This window comes from Embiotoca jacksoni, unplaced genomic scaffold (genome assembly GCF_022577435.1).
Source record: "Embiotoca jacksoni isolate LCO1_2020_lvr unplaced genomic scaffold, fEmbJac1.0.p SCAF_10, whole genome shotgun sequence".
Taxonomy (NCBI): Eukaryota; Metazoa; Chordata; class Actinopteri; family Embiotocidae; genus Embiotoca; species Embiotoca jacksoni.
In genome coordinates, this window is record NW_027185230.1 from 8,232,385 (window position 1) to 8,248,475 (window position 16,091).

A 16,091-nucleotide genomic window follows, 5' to 3' on the forward strand; every position below is an offset into this window, starting at 1 on the left:
AGATTAATCACCGCTCATTTCATTATTGATGATCAGTGTATCTGGAACAAACAGCCTCTGAATAAATAATGTTACCCTGTGATTACACGACAAATCAAATAGACATTTGAAGATATCTTCATGGCACATTTGGAGGAAAAGTGGGTGTGACGTTGGATCTGTATCCTGGGTGACATTCATTTAACCTTGTAGGCAGAAAAACAGTCTTTGTAGCCTGGTGCCGGGACGCTTCTGTCACAGCATCAGCAGGTAATGAGGCAGTCAACAGGATCAAAGCGGGGTTGTCATTTAGCCTCAAGGAACAATAACGCGTAACCAACTCCGTGTTAAATTAACAAATTCATGTGATATTCCATTGATCCATGTCGCAAAATGTTTCCACAACACACTGGGAATTTAGAAACTAATCTAAAAGTTTTTCGGCCTCCCCTGCCTTGCCCAAAGGTACTTTTGCAGGACTGAACCCTATCATTAATCCCTGCAGAGGCTTAAAATCCCGACTAGCAAAACCTTCCTGCAACCCCATCTTCAAAGCAGACGTAAACTAGATCCATAAACCAGAGAAAATCCCTTCAATTAATTCACCAATGCCTTTCAAATCTCTCTTGGCTCACTTTGTAGCTAATTATACCTTCTTGGTCACTCTGTTACTGTACCCATCAAGTCCCTCCCTCTCCTTTTCCCAAAGCTTCGGTTCCAACTTCCACAGAGGAAGAGAGTGAAACAAAAATAATGCAAGTATTAGAAGAAATGCAGGAAGAAAGGGACACTTGAACAAAGCAAGCTAATGGGGATCTGAGACCAAACACAGCGTCCACTCCACAAGCTACACCACACCCTCTAAGTCGGAGTAACCGTATGTAGGTAGGCATGTGTGTGTGTGTGTGTGTGTGTGTGTGTGTGTGTGTGTGTGTGTGTGTGTGTGTGTATGGCTATCCTTGTGAGGACCACTTTGAGTTTTAGACCCTGAGAGTGTGTGAGCACATTCTGACTAGTTCTCACTTTCTGACAAACCTTCTTAGGACTTTGACTTACTCAAGACTTAAGTATTTAGGGTGAAGCTCAGGTAAGGGTTGGTGTGAAGCATTTAGTTAGAATGGTTCAGGTTAGGGTAAGGGGCTAGGGAATGTATTATGTCAATGTGTCCCCACAAATAAGACACACGTGTGCATGTGTATACATACAGTGAATGACTAGGCACAAAGGGAAGTTTAGTTAGAGTAGGGTCTGTTCTTCGATTGTTGCATGGCATGTGTTTCATACATTATATGCAGCAAATCGGACGTAACACAAAGCAGAAACCGGATGTCAAATTCTATGCCAAACTCTGTATATCAGCACAGGAAACTCTTAAAATGCTTCCGAAGGCCTAAAGCAATGAAGCAGAGTCAGGCGAGGTGTTTTGAGTGATATTCGTGTTTCAAGAGGGTCCGAACGTCTCCGTCCAAGACCGAGAAAGGCCCTCAACGACACAATCATCGCTCCCCACCACCCCTACTCATCGGATTTGACTCCCTGTGACTTCTTCCTGTTCCCCAAAAATTTTACTAAAAATTTGAAGTGCACTGTCTGCTCAAGTTTCGGGTCCATTAGGGTCAGGATTCAGGGTATGGACCAGTTGACTGATAGTGACACAACCAATCCCAGCAGCGTAAAGTTTACAGTATGTGTCCCTCCCTCCGGCTGATCCAATCTGGCACCAACCAGTCACCATTGGAAAACCAAATGCTGCACCTTCCTGTATCCATTTCAAATTTAAAGCTCTCTAGCGATACATATGCTGTCCGACCATGTCAGTTTTGACCAAATCTTATTTGACATTTCAGAGATCAAATGATTAATAACTGGCAGATTAATCCATAGTGTAAATAGTCAGTTGCATCTTTATAAATTACACGATCATTTATCTTTTATCAGATTACTGTTGTATTCTTCTCCCCTTTTTCCAACCGGCATTAAAGTGCCGCATCATAAAGCGCATCAGTAAAATTCAGCCAGATTGAACTTTAGCCTCACGGGTACTGAAACAGTCACATCAGAAATCTGTTCATTCACACAGAAAGCTATTGCCACTGATGTATTTCAGCGCACAGAGATACTGCATCCAGTGTGAAGGCCAAATTACTCTGGGCTACAGTCTCTCAGTGAAAGATAGCGATCTATGTTTATAGAAGCGCCACTTAGCCATATCTTAGCCATAGCACTTATCTGAAGTGCTGATAGCATGTACAAAGACCTGTGACACAGTGGCCAATTAGTTTCGTCCCTGTCTGTCCGTCTGTTCAGTTAAAGAGATGTTTAGAACGAGGGTTGCGTGAGAGGGGAGGGAAAAACATATCCAGTGTTTCGTGGTAGTGTACGGAAGCGTGGGAGCCAGTTAAAACAAAAAAGAGAAAAACAGAGGAGATTAAAAAGTGAAAACAGGAGAGACTGAAAATGTGTCTCTATGCAAAGCCTCAAGTGATACTCCAGCATTGAGTCCAAATATATTATTGCATTTAGGTTCTTTTTCTGTTTTTGCAACTTTGTTGATTTAATAATTACTCATGGAGTTACAGTACTATAATAAGAAAGTCCAAATCAAATCAATATTTGAAGGACGACCCTTTGCCTTTAAAACAGCACCAATTTTCCTTGGTACAGTTCTATATAGTTTTTCAAGGTAGCTACTTGACAAGTGGGTTGTTCCAAGCATCTTGGAGGACCTGCCACAGTCCTTTTGTGGACTTAGGCTCTCTCATTATGTACTGTCCCTGTTATTGTCATGTAAAGCACTACTTTTGTATGAAATGTGCTATACAAAACTAAATTTGGATGTATAGTCTGAATTGAATAAAAGTATCCTTTCAAAATAACGGTTGTGGTATAATAATCACTGCTGATCATCATATTATGTGCCGTATTTTTGATTCGTTAGCAGTTTCTACAACAATGTCCTTTTGCACAGATTTATGTAACTACACATTGTCAAGGAATACAGAGTAAATTCCAGATGAAAACTGTGATAAGAATGTTAATTATATTGTAGGAGACTTCACAGTTGCTACAAAAAGGGACACAATTTATTGCTGAGCCATGGATGTCCTCGAATAGTCACAAGCCAACAGTTGTACCTCCTTTCAAAAGTTCCCTCTCTTCTCATGTTTAACAGCACAGGAGTGCAACAGCTACCGTTACTCTCGTCTGTTTCTGTCATGACAAACACTATAGATGCATCAAAGCACTGTTTACTGTCAGTGACAGGGAGTAAAAAAAATATCTATAAACTAAGAGGAAGTCAAAGGACAAAACATGTTGTTCTACAAGAAAATTTCTTCAGTAGGGGTGAGCAAAAAATGAAAGAGCTACAGTGTTTGTCTGTGTGTGAGTGTGTGTGTGTGTGTGTGTGTGTGTGTGTGTGTGTGTGTGTGTGTGTGATTGTGTGCGCCTGTGTCTGTCTAAAGCTAGGTATAAAGTACCAGAGTAGGGCTTCCGTGAGAAGGCTGAATAGCGAGCCCTCTATTGTTTATGTCCCTGATTTTCTCTGACTCAACACAATGGCTGACATATCATTCTGTTATTCTTTCTCTGCTCCTAAAGGAACCTGCCGAGATGCCAAGACAACATAGGGTGATATTTATCAAGCTTGCTACGAACCTTGCTCTATAATCTGAATAACCCAGTGTACTGCATTTTAATTATTTCACAGGATACAAATTTAAAGTACAAAAGAAATGCAGAATGTAACAGTAACTTTAGTGCTTTGCAAAGATCCTTTACAATAATCTGGAATTGACAGAAGTTCCCGATACCACCGTTTCCTCACCTTCGCGCCATCCATCATTAAATCTTAATAGTGCGTGTAATGGCCTACTTTTTGTGCCATTTGTGCACTGCTTTACGGCTTCAGCACAACGACAGAAGGCAAGATATGTATCTGATCAGATGACAAAAGAAGAAGCAATGTAAAACACAACAGACTAAACACGCTGCCAGAAGGTATCATTTTGCATTTGAGTCCACTAACATCAGCAGTTTTGTCCGCATGCAACTGAGGGCACAAATATGATGCTGCTGTATACCTGCATTCGCAACAAGTTAATGCAGCAACAATTCATTTTTGTCTGGAAAGATCTGACATTTGACTTGTGAAAATGTAGAGAAGCTGTAAATAAGAGGAAATGTGGACTCGCTACTTGATCTTGTATTTTGTCGTTGTTGCACACATACACGTGCAGACATACATTATCTAAAACATCCACGCCTCTGCTCATAGCATTTAGTTCACGGTCATTTGAATACAATGAGATTATACCACATTTATTTGCTCAGAACAGATACACAACATGTACATCTTACAACACCATACAGGTTACACAGCATCATGGAATGAAAAGTCTGTGCTCACAGACTCATTTTCATTAATAGCATAAACATGTTCCACCATTTACATTATCCCACCACTCACTATCTGTAAAAGCAGACATGTTAGAGAAGCCTCATCACAAATTAAACTTGGCATGTGAAATATATCGGGTTTTGTGATTATATAAATGTTAATGGCTTCAATTTCTAAATCTAAAACTTTCAAAGGCCCTATTGTTCACTATGAGCAGTTTTCAGCGTTCACTGCGGACAAACACATATGCAGAGTAAAAAAATTTGTGTGTTTGGAAAGTTTCCAGACCAAAGTTTAGTTCCAGTGGTCAGTCTTATGTCTCGTGATATTAATCTTTTTCTCAGAACAGCTGGATCTTGAGTCAACCATTAGTGGTGTTGCCGGTTTAAAGTAGGGCTGATAATTAGTATGAGGAAAAAGTCCCCGAATAACGATGATGAACTGATGAGTTATTTACGATAAGTGTATCTGCTCTGCATTTGGGTCAGCGCTAATCTTCGCAATCACCCTATTAGGCTACAGCAACAGGGTTTGAACAGCTGACACGTGGAGGGCCTAAACGAGGAAATAACACACTTTCCTTGAAAAGTCAAAATGAGTTATCATGTGGAGAGTCTAAAGTCCCCACAAGATCAGTGAATTATGGTGAGGAGAGGTCACAACATTGGTGATTTGGAAATGGGTTGTATATAAAGCGACCTGATGAAGATAGGAAAGACAACAAACCTATTCCACCATTCCCAAGCGGCTGATATTAGCACACAAACTTAAAAGCAAGTCTCTTGAGGTAACTGTGGAAGGGAGTCTTTCTGTGATACGAATCTGACTAGTTGTCACTTTAAAATCATGTTTTTATTCAAAATTTTAAATTTGTTGATGTTATGTGGCACATAAATAAGTAGTTCAGAGCCTTATAACACCACAATCAATAACTGTCCATATTAAAAGATACAAAATTATACTTTTAAACAGCTACAATTGTTGGAATCGTTTCCTTTCATCAGTACAAAACAGCTGGATGACACTAAAGTCATGTCATATTTCTATCACTAATTCCACATCATTTTCTCCCCAATAATGACGTCATCTCATTGCAACCCCTTCTTCTTCTATGGTTAAATGGCAGACGAGTTCAAGTTCTATTTATCTTAATCATCGGTACCTGTCACTATCAGTAACGTCTTTGTATACTTTAGGCTTTGTATATTCAAGTTGTTGTTTAAGTCATATCTGCCCTGTGCAATTTTTGTTTACAAAGCCTAAAAGGCAAACAAAAATGTAGTTATTATTTATATGTTCCGATGTTTAATGCCAATAAATGGCACTTTTTCTTTATAATTTCATAATGAATGCATCATTAAACTATAAGTAGGATAATAAGTCATTAATCGTCATTATTTGTATGACAATTGTCAAATAAAATTTCATGATTATTGCAGCCATATTTATATGTTAGATTACAATCAATGAGTCAGTGTAAAATTAAAGGACTCTTAATAATGTTAAAGTTAGAGACCATTTTTTTGCATTTCCTGCATATATCATTTTTATTTCAGTCCCTAAATATAAATGTACCAGTCAATGGCCTTCCTGATTTTACTGACAAACTGTTATAACTGTAGTATGTGTTCTCTTATTATTGTAACAATCCTGCATTTAAGTTATAAACGACTTCTCAGATCAGCCCACACGTCCATGTTTCATCTGGTTTTCTCTAATCCTACCCAGAAATAATATCATTTTAATAGTGAATTTATTACCACACATTCAAACTCATTGGTCTTTCCAAACTAAAATGACTGTTTACCGCAGAAACACTTTAATAAAAGCAACACAAAGAAAATGAAAATGCATCCTTATAAAGACACAACTTCAGTCGTTTCAGTTGGTGAGCATGCTGCTAAACCTACCAACACTGCGCAACATCTACCACTTCACAAGAGAATAAACAGAAATTAAATAATTGTCCAAAATAAATTTGTGTACTTTGACAATCAGACATTCAATACGGCATTTCTGTAGGCATACATTACACATTTTTCACTGTACATAATACTCACATACACTCACAGAATACATTATACTTAAGAGAAGTGATGTGCAGCTAATAAAGCAATGAGCAAAGGCGCTAACTTTTGATAGCAACCTTGCTAGAACACCATAAACAGTCCAAACTTAGTGGTCACATCTCCACGCACACACTCATACGCACCGAGCACACACTAACAAATACATGCAAAACAATTAACAGTTTTGAGTCATGTGTTTACTCCTGGTTATTTTCAAAGTATGAAGTTGTGAGGAACAGCTGAAATAACAGTCACATTTTTTTAAATTATTTTTCACAACCAATGTGGTTATTCCACAGTGAATATGGAATCAAGTGACAGAGGCTCTGCTAATGGACATTTTCATCTCTGCACATGCATACGACTGTCAGGCAGCGCCCTCTAGAAACAGTCATGTGTCCACAAACTGAGCCCTCGCTGGCTGTTGGAGGAAAATACTTTCCCAACAAATTCATTTTTAATCAAGGCAACAATACCGTTTATCACGATATACTGAGAAACAGTCATATTCATGCACGCAAGGCATCACTGAGCCAACATAGTGCAGTGGACCTTTTACACAAACTTTGTGTAAAACCCACTAGCATTTTACTTTATCTTTATATATTAGATATTTAGAAAAAAATACCATAAATCCAAGAATATTTATTGAACTTTCTTTGGTAGATATAACATATAAAGCGAGAATATCTCCACCTAAATAAACATGGGACATGAGTCTCTAAGCTCAACAAAGAGATAATTTCTTACAATTTCTGAGTTTATGACAGAGTCTGTACAATGGATTCATTTCGGCTAATTATTGGTCTGGATTCTGGATTGCATTAAATATCAATAGTGAAAAGAACCCACAGACTTAAACATGGGAACAAGATGACGGACACGGATAACAACACATGCATGCACATAGATGTATATGCATGCGCACACACACACACGCACACACATACAACCGCAATAAGCAAGAAGTCAGGGGTCAGCCCCCTGTCCATGCTTAGCCTGCTGAGTGAATGAGCTATTTGTCTGCTCTGTTTACATGCGGTACTCCTCTGATGGTGTGTGTGTGTGTGTGTGTGTGTGTGTGTGTGTGTGTCTGTGTGTGTGTGTGTGTGCGTGTGCACCTGCACTGGTCCCCAAATGTAGGCACAATAATGCAGTCACACTATGGCATACATCTAGGTTTGTAACAAGGTAATTATTTGCAACATTATGTAAAAATGTCCACATTAACATATTTCCGTCCGTATCCTCTCTCCCGAAGACAGAAAGGTAGGGGTCACAGTACAAGGGTCTAAATGCTTAACATGTTCTACCTTCGATCAAACGCCTTGAAAAGATTAAAAAAAAAAAAAGTTGCCCAATGATGTACCAACAATCGGTGTACAAGAAGTGTAAAAATACATCCTTTCTTGGTCTTTCTTTGTCTTCGAAACGCTTGTAAAATAAGTTTAGCTACATATGTAAAACAACGGTGCAATAAAGATTTGAAATACTACTTGAAAGAGAAATTCATCGAATATTACATTTGCTTTTTGTCAGGTTAACAGTCGTACACCAAAGCTGGGAAGCATGTCATATTACAAACAACGGGTGCAGTGTGCGAACCCATGACATTATTTTTTTTTTTTTTTAATCAACAACATCAATAAATAATCAAAAATTCAAAGTTCTTGAATGGATGTCTTGATGAAAACAAATCATAATCAGTTCAGTCAAACTATAAAACAGTGTGCGTACTGGGTCTACATCTACATTTCTTTCCAGCCCAGCTCAGTCAATCAATCAGTCAACAACAGGAGACACAACAAACACTCATTTTTAGAGTCCAATACTGAGAGGGTAAGAGCAGGTTTGTAATTAAAGAGATTTCTATTGACAGTTCACCTCAGTACGACGTTACTAAATCACAGCAGTCAGTTGTTCTGGTTTCATTCATTTCTCTTTTAAAGTGTGCTGATAATCCGCCAAGAAGTGAAGGTCACGATGTTACAGCACATGCAGCTTTTCAGAACAGGTCTCTTGTGACGTTTTGTTAAAATAAGTTAAATTCCAAAATAAATGAACACAAGAAGACAAACATTTTGTTCATCCTTAAAAGAGTTCAAATCTCCAGAAACATTCAGACACCATTTTCTCCTCTTTTCCAATCCCCTCCATCTATCACACTTGTCCATAAACAGAATGCTGTGTTTCCCTGACCACTATAAAACTCCTTGAAAGGCCATTTAGGCCTTATTATTCTTCATTGCTTTGCTCCCAACTGTCATTCTTTGTCTTTGCCAGCTGTGGCCAGTGCAGAGAGGACGCCTGTGTAACCTCCGAACATGCCAGAAACGGCAGCGGCAGATAAGACACCTCCTTCAATCTCTTCACAGCACATTTTAACATTTTACAGCAATCACTTCAGGCATTTTGTAAATGTTAAAATTCCAATTTGGCACGAGAGTTCCCTCCGTGTTTGCACTACACATGACATGTTGTACCTATTCCCATTTCCCCATGGCCATATCCATACCCCGGCCCTCCACATCCATTTTCAACAGAACCAATAAAAGCATTTTTGGTGTTCCTAACCCCAAAGCCCCTGCCGCTGCCGCTGCGCTGTACACAGAAGGAGCAGAGGCGTTTGAGGCCCTTCCTGAAGGCAGAGTTAGAGAGGCTGTAAATGAGACAGTTACAGAAGCTGTTGCTTATAGCCAGCCATGTGGTGAGGAAGGAGGCTGCAGGGTGGTGGTAGATCCCTCCGCTCTCCAACAGAAAGTAGAGGATGTAGGGTAACCAGAGGATGTAAAACACACTGGTGATGCGAAACAACACCACAGCATATCGCTTGTCTGGGTATGTTGACGTGGACTGCTGACACTGCGGTTGCTGGTGTTGGGGCTTTGGTGGTTGGGACCAGTGTGGCAGCTGCCCTTGCTCAACTGTTCTGTGGTCCCTGCCCACAGATCCGACGGTGATCCCCGGACCCTGCAGCTGTTGGGGCCGGTAACGTGCGTGGCGCTCGCTGATCTCCCGCGTGTGCTGGCGGCAGATCTTGAAGATGTTGGCATAGGTGAAGCATACAGTGAGAGCGGCTGGGGCGTAGAGCAGTGCAACGATAAAGGTTGTGAAAGCCGGACGAGTCCTCCACTCAACGGCACACCACTCCACCACATCGCCGTGGTAACCAGGTTTCCCCCATCCGAGAAAAGATGGGAGAAACACTAGAGCGGAGTACAACCATATTAGAGCAATACAGCAGCGCACTCGACACGGTGTTACGAGAGATGCGTAAGTCAAAGGCCGCGTGATGGCAATGTAGCGGTCTACGCTCACGCACGCTAAAGACACCATTGAAACTGACTTTAAAACAGACACCATGTACCCGAACACCTGGCAGGTGAGTTTGGGGTCGAGGCCCTGGAGATGATGGAGCAGGGACAGCGAGGGGAAAAGGCAGCTGACCCCCACCAGCAGATCAGCATACGCCATAGTCTGGATGAAAGCACTGGTGGTGTGCTGGCTTAGCAGAGGGGCACAGTGAAACACAAAAATCACCACCAGGTTCCCAGAAATAATGAGAACAGTGAGGAGAAGTATGATGGAGACTTCCAGGAGGCAGGTGGTGAAAATTTGGGAATAGCCTATCTCAAGTAAGCAGAAGGGAGCAGATAAGTTGGACGAGTCAGCAGAGCTCTGGTTCAGTGGATCCAGGGAAGAATTCATCATCTTGGGCAGGAATACGTGTGTGAGGGGCCCTTCAAGGGTACGATGAAAGCAAGACCCTTCTATTTCGTCAGGTTGCTGGCTGGTTCAGAAAGTATGGTTTCAGTCCAAATGAAAAGCTCCATGCGGCGGTTCCATGACAAGACTGCCGCCATCTACCACTGCAAATGCAGAAAGGATGGTAAGGACAGATAAAGGTGAGAAGGTCCTCTGGAATTGTCCTCAGTGCAGGCAGTTGTGGCTTTGACGATTACAAAAAAACGCTCGTGTAGAAACAGATTAAAAAAAGCGGTATTCCTTTTCTTTTTTCCTCGAAAAAAAAAAAAATCCTTAATTCCCAGCTGAAGGCACAAAAAGGAAAAAATAGACAGAAATGTGACTTTGTTTGAAGGAATTCCGGTCCAAGTTATGCTTGAAATCCCTCCACTCCCTATTAAGTCTGAGATGTCTTCAACATCTGCTGCAGCTGCAGAAATGCCCAGACGGGAGATCTCTCTTATCTGTCTATTGTCCACAGAGTCACAGACACAGCTTGCAGTGAAAAGACATTATTGTTTAATGCGCTGCATAAAAGAATTGCAGGAAAGATTAAGCATGTGTGCTTTTAATTCTGTCCTTTACCCTGCTTTTCTTTTGTCTTCTTCTTCTCCTCTGTTTTCTTGCTGCTCTTTCCCCTTCTTTTCACCACTCTTCCATCTCCGCTTGCTCTTGTCTCCGTTTCTGTCCGTTCCTTTCGCGGTAAAATCACAGCAGAAAGCCGTGAGCTGAGCGGATGAAGGCAGCGTGCAGGGTGACTGATGTTTAAAACATGCCTGCACACTCACATACAAACACACCTCAGCTCTATTTCCTATTCAGAGGAGCAGCACCTATGTCTGGAGTGGAAATTTAGAAGGCAGGCACGCTGATGCTGGGAGAACCCCCCGTGTTGATTTATTCTCCTTTGCTGTCTCTTTCTCACACTCCTTCTCGCTCCCACTGCCTCTCTCTACAGAAACAGTGGCACTGAGGCCCCTCCCTTTCCCTCGTGGCTCCAACCAATGAGCAATTGCTGAGGCACGAGGCTGCCTTCTTCCCCCACACTCCCACTCCTCCCCATTTTTTGTTTTGTTTGAGCCAGTGTTTCTCATAATAATCCCACGATTTAAACATACTGTTTTACACCGCAAAACTTTGAAACATACAGTCTAATCTAGATCTTGTAAAATTGATATTTGACTGTTAACTGTTAGCCGCTCCCCTCTTTCCTAAAAGACAGAAAAATGTGGACTGCAGGAATCTGGACATTCTCTTTCTAGAGCGCAACGAGGTTATTGTATTTATTAAAGTGAAACAATGACCATGTGATGGTAGAGTTTGCAGGAACTATATTTATTATAAATCTCATTCTAGACTGAGGACACACAGTACAGAACAGCTGGTTCGCCTATAGCTTTGTGCATCCTAGCATGATGAAACTATATGGGCAGAGCTGTGCTTAAGGCTGACACAAGTTAAACAAGATTCTGTGAATTTGCTTTAAAACAAAAACAAACAAACAAAAAAGGCAAAGAGACAGGGCAGACCTTTGCTAGACTGTATTAAAAGCAATGTTGTTAAATTATTATCTATTTCTAGTAAAATAATAATGTTGTTTACCTCTTCTTACGAGTTTACTAATGAAGCCGTAATTTAAACTGTACTGACCTTGGATTTTTCATGCAGGTACTCAACTGTCCTCTGAATAAAACGATAAATAGATTTGTACTACTTCTGTTATTGTAAAGCTTTTAATCTAAAAATGAAAACATTACAACAGGAAAATCATAGTTTATAAACTGAGACTAATTTAAATAGATGAAAGCATAGCATAAATAATTAAATACGCGTTCACAGTCTGTGTTTAATTAGCAGCCAGTTCACTAACACAGCAAGTAATTATGCAATTAGCAACCGCGTTTGCCTTCTAGGTGCAAACTGCAAGTGAAGGAGAGATTGAAAACGGTGAAAGTTCAGCAAGTTCAGATACAAAATAAAAACATAGTTATGCTAAAACAACCATTTATAACAGCTATTTTGATGGAGAAAACCCTTGCTTTACGTTTCATCGATAGAAAAGTCTGTAGGACAAGAGAAATAACTTCTAAAAAAAAAAAAAAAAAAAATAGATGAAATGACCTTTCAAGATGGCTGCAGAAGCTCACCACAGTCATGTACAGCTGCTGTTAGATGTATACAACTTTAGTATGTGATTGTTTACACTGAAGTTCTCCGATAATGCAGAATTTCTATAAATTAAAATCATTTCAAGAGTTCAGTGACGAAGTCTAATTGATAATTAAAATGTGGAATGTAATCTTTCTGAGTAGCAGAATTATTTAATCTAAAATAATGTCAAAAAGCTGAGTAGCTAACTGCAAACAGACAGCAGTTGTCTGAATTGCTAAGAGAAAAATTGCTTCCATTACACCAAAAAGGCAGTGGTTAGTAAGTGAGAAAATGTCCACGACACTTCAAGTTCCAAGAGACACAACTGACAGCATCATATGCAGGTTAAAACTCATGGTACAGCACCAAACGCTCCTGGCCGTGGAGGGAAGAGCCAAAGTATTATTGCCAAAGAAAAAAGGAAATAGGAATAAAGTATTAGTACTGATTGTAAGAAGAACACTAAGCAAGCAAGAACCTCAAGCATGCAAACCTTAGCACACCTCATTCCTGACCACAAAGCACATAAAATGTAGACTTATGCAAGAAAAATATGGACAGGTCTGTAGCGTCCTGAGGGTATATTTTATGGAATGAACTGAAAATAAATAATAATAAACTGAAACTGTTTCGACCTATGACTTAGCAGTAAGTATGGAATAAGAAGGGCTAGGCCTCTATGACCAGAAGCCATCCCATCAGACACTGAGATGGTTTGTCCTGTTGCTCATGGGACAAACAAGGGACAGTGACTGGGACAGTAAACTTGACTGCATAAATGGTATTCCAGATTGTTTGCTATACCAAGCTATACTAAAGAAGAACGTGATGGCCACGACATGTAAACTGAAGCTGGGCAAAAACTGAACTATTCCTCGATGACAGTGATCGCAAGCCGAGCTGCAAGTCAACCAAAGCTTGGTTCAGAGTCGCTCCAGGAACGTACTTGAATGGCCTCCTCATCTCCCAGATCTGCAGGCCAATGAAAATCTGTGCTCCAAAAGAGAAATGTCAGAAGCTACCAAAAACTCGTGACGTATGGATTTTTTTTCTTACCATAGTTTGGTGATTTATCTTGTGTGTTTTTCTCTGCCACTCACTGAACACAGCAGAAGCAGAAGAGGTGTGCCTCTTGCTTGCGGAGAAGTACTGGCGCATGACCGCAATCATGGGCTTATCGTCACAGACGGTTGTTATCAAAGTCCTACAGCAAACATTTATTGGAGGTCATGAAGGCAAAGGTTAATTGTTCTTAAATTCTGACTTCAGGGATTGAATAATTTTGCTATGGGTCTTTTGGGGGAAAATTTCATTCAAATTTGGTACTATGGGTGAGCTCAAAATTCTGTTCTTAAAAACCCCCTCAAATATGCATTTTTTTTTTTTTTTTATCTTTAATTTGAGTCTTGACCAACCCTTACATTGATGTTTTCTCTCGAAAAATTACAATGTATACATCTTAGAGATAAGGGGGGAGAGGCGGGGGAAGTCATTTTTTATTACCATTGCAATGAATGCTTACAAATGCAAGTCCAGGTTTAATGTTCAGGTGTCACAGTCTCAACAACAACATCAAAAGGGGCTTATCAGTACTGATGAATTCTATGATTAAGTTTAACACTGATGTTCTTCTGTTATAAAAATTTTATTTCTTAAGGCATTTGTACCAAAACTTGGACAAATGGAGCATCATGTGGATTTTTCATGATCGAAATCATTACTGAAAACCTTTTCCTGGATATTGTAATTATAGAAGCAAAGACCTGGTGGCGATGTCAACAAGAACAACTTCAACAACGATCATATTAATAATACCATTCATACAGCATGTACAGTGGGTACGGAAAGTATTCAGACCCCTTTAAATTTTTCACTCTTTGTTTCATTGCAGCCATTTGCTAAAATCAAAAAAGTTCATTTTATTTCTCATTAACGTACACTCAGCACCCCATCTTGACAGAAAAAAACAGAAATGTAGAAATTTGTGCAAATTTATTAAAAAAGAAAAACTGAAATATCACATGGTCATAAGTATTCAGACCCTTTGCTGCGACACTCATATTTAACTCGCATGCTGTCCATTTCTTCTGATCCTCCTTGAGATGGTTCTACTCCTTCATTGGAGTCCAGTTGTGTTTAATTAAACTGATTGGACTTGATTAGGAAAGGCACACACCTGTCTATATAAGACCTTACAGCTCACAGTGCATGTCAGAGCAAATGAGAATCATGAGGTCGAAGGAACTGTCCAAGGAGCTCAGAGACAGAATTGTGGCAAGGCACAGATCTGGCCAAGGTTACAAAATAATTTCTGCAGCACTCAAGGTTCCTAAGAGCACGGTGGCCTCCATAATCCTTAAATGGAAGAAGTTTGGGACGACCAGAACTCTTCCTAGACCTGGCTGTCCAGCCAAACTGAGCAATCGTGGGAGAAGAGCCTTGGTGAGAGAGGTAAAGAAGAACCCAAAGATCACTGTGGCTGAGCTCCAGAGATGCAGTAGGGAGATGGGAGAAAGTTCCACAAAGTCAACTATCACTGCAGCCCTCCACCAGTCGGGGCTTTATGGCAGAGTGGCCCGACGGAAGCCTCTCCTCAGTGCAAGACATATGAAAGCCCGCATAGAGTTTGCCAAAAAACACGTGAAGGACTCCCAGACTATGAGAAATAAGATTCTCTGGTCTGATGAGACCAAGATTGAACTTTTTGGCATTAATTCTAAGCGGTATGTGTGGAGAAAACCAGGCACTGCTCATCACCTGCCCAATACAATCCCAACAGTGAAACATGGTGGTGGCAGCATCATGCTATGGGGGTGTTTTTCAGCTGCAGGGACAGGACGACTGGTTGCAATTGAAGGAAAGATGAATGCGGCCAAGTACAGAGATATCCTGGAAGAAAACCTCTTCCAGAGTGCTCTGGACCTCAGACTGGGCCGAAGGTTCACCTTCCAACAAGACAATGACCCTAAGCACACAGCTAAAATAACAAAGGAGTGGCTTCGGAACAACTCTGTGACCATTCTTGACTGGCCCAGCCAGAGCCCTGACCTAAACCCAATTGAGCATCTCTGGAGAGACCTGAAAATGGCTGTCCACCAACGTTCACCATCCAACCTGACGGAACTGGAGAGGATCTGCAAGGAAGAATGGCAGAGGATCCCCAAATCCAGGTGTGAAAAGCTTGTTGCATCATTCCCAAGAAGACTCATGGCTGTACTAGCTCAAAAGGGTGCTTCTACTCAATACTGAGCAAAGGGTCTGAATACTTATGACCATGTGATATTTCAGTTTTTCTTTTTTAATAAATTTGCACAAATTTCTACATTTCTGTTTTTTTCTGTCAAGATGGGGTGCTGAGTGTACATTAATGAGAAATAAAATGAACTTTTTTGATTTTAGCAAATGGCTGCAATGAAACAAAGAGTGAAAAATTTAAAGGGGTCTGAATACTTTCCGTACCCACTGTATATGTTTGCAAAATAGCTTCACATTCAAAATGCACACATGCTGACGTACAGCACACAGTACTACTGTTTTTTTACAATGTAAACCTTGTCTAACAATGGGACTTATGGAATGTATTATTACACAAATGGCCTACTTTCCTCAAGGGTCTTTTTTTGTTTACCTTTTCTGGAGGAGCGAGACAGAGAAAGAGAGAGAGACTGAAACATTAAGTGTACTTGGACATTTATAGCCCTACCTGGCAATGACTCAATTTCTTGTAATAAATATTCTTGTGGTTATAG

The 16,091-nt window shown here is 40.4% G+C and overlaps 2 protein-coding genes across 5 annotated transcripts in view; both read right to left on the bottom strand.

The window, feature by feature from the left end:
- Nucleotides 1-16,091, bottom strand: part of LOC138206776 (rab GTPase-activating protein 1) — a gene marked incomplete at its 3' end in the record, with an annotated part of 68,444 nt that overhangs the window by 22,356 nt on the left and 29,997 nt on the right.
- Nucleotides 4,279-11,308, bottom strand: LOC138206760 (probable G-protein coupled receptor 21). Its single transcript, XM_069163712.1, has one exon. It carries the CDS (start codon nucleotides 10,156-10,158, stop codon nucleotides 8,911-8,913), a length of 1,248 nt encoding a protein of 415 aa, XP_069019813.1. The 5' UTR covers nucleotides 10,159-11,308; the 3' UTR covers nucleotides 4,279-8,910.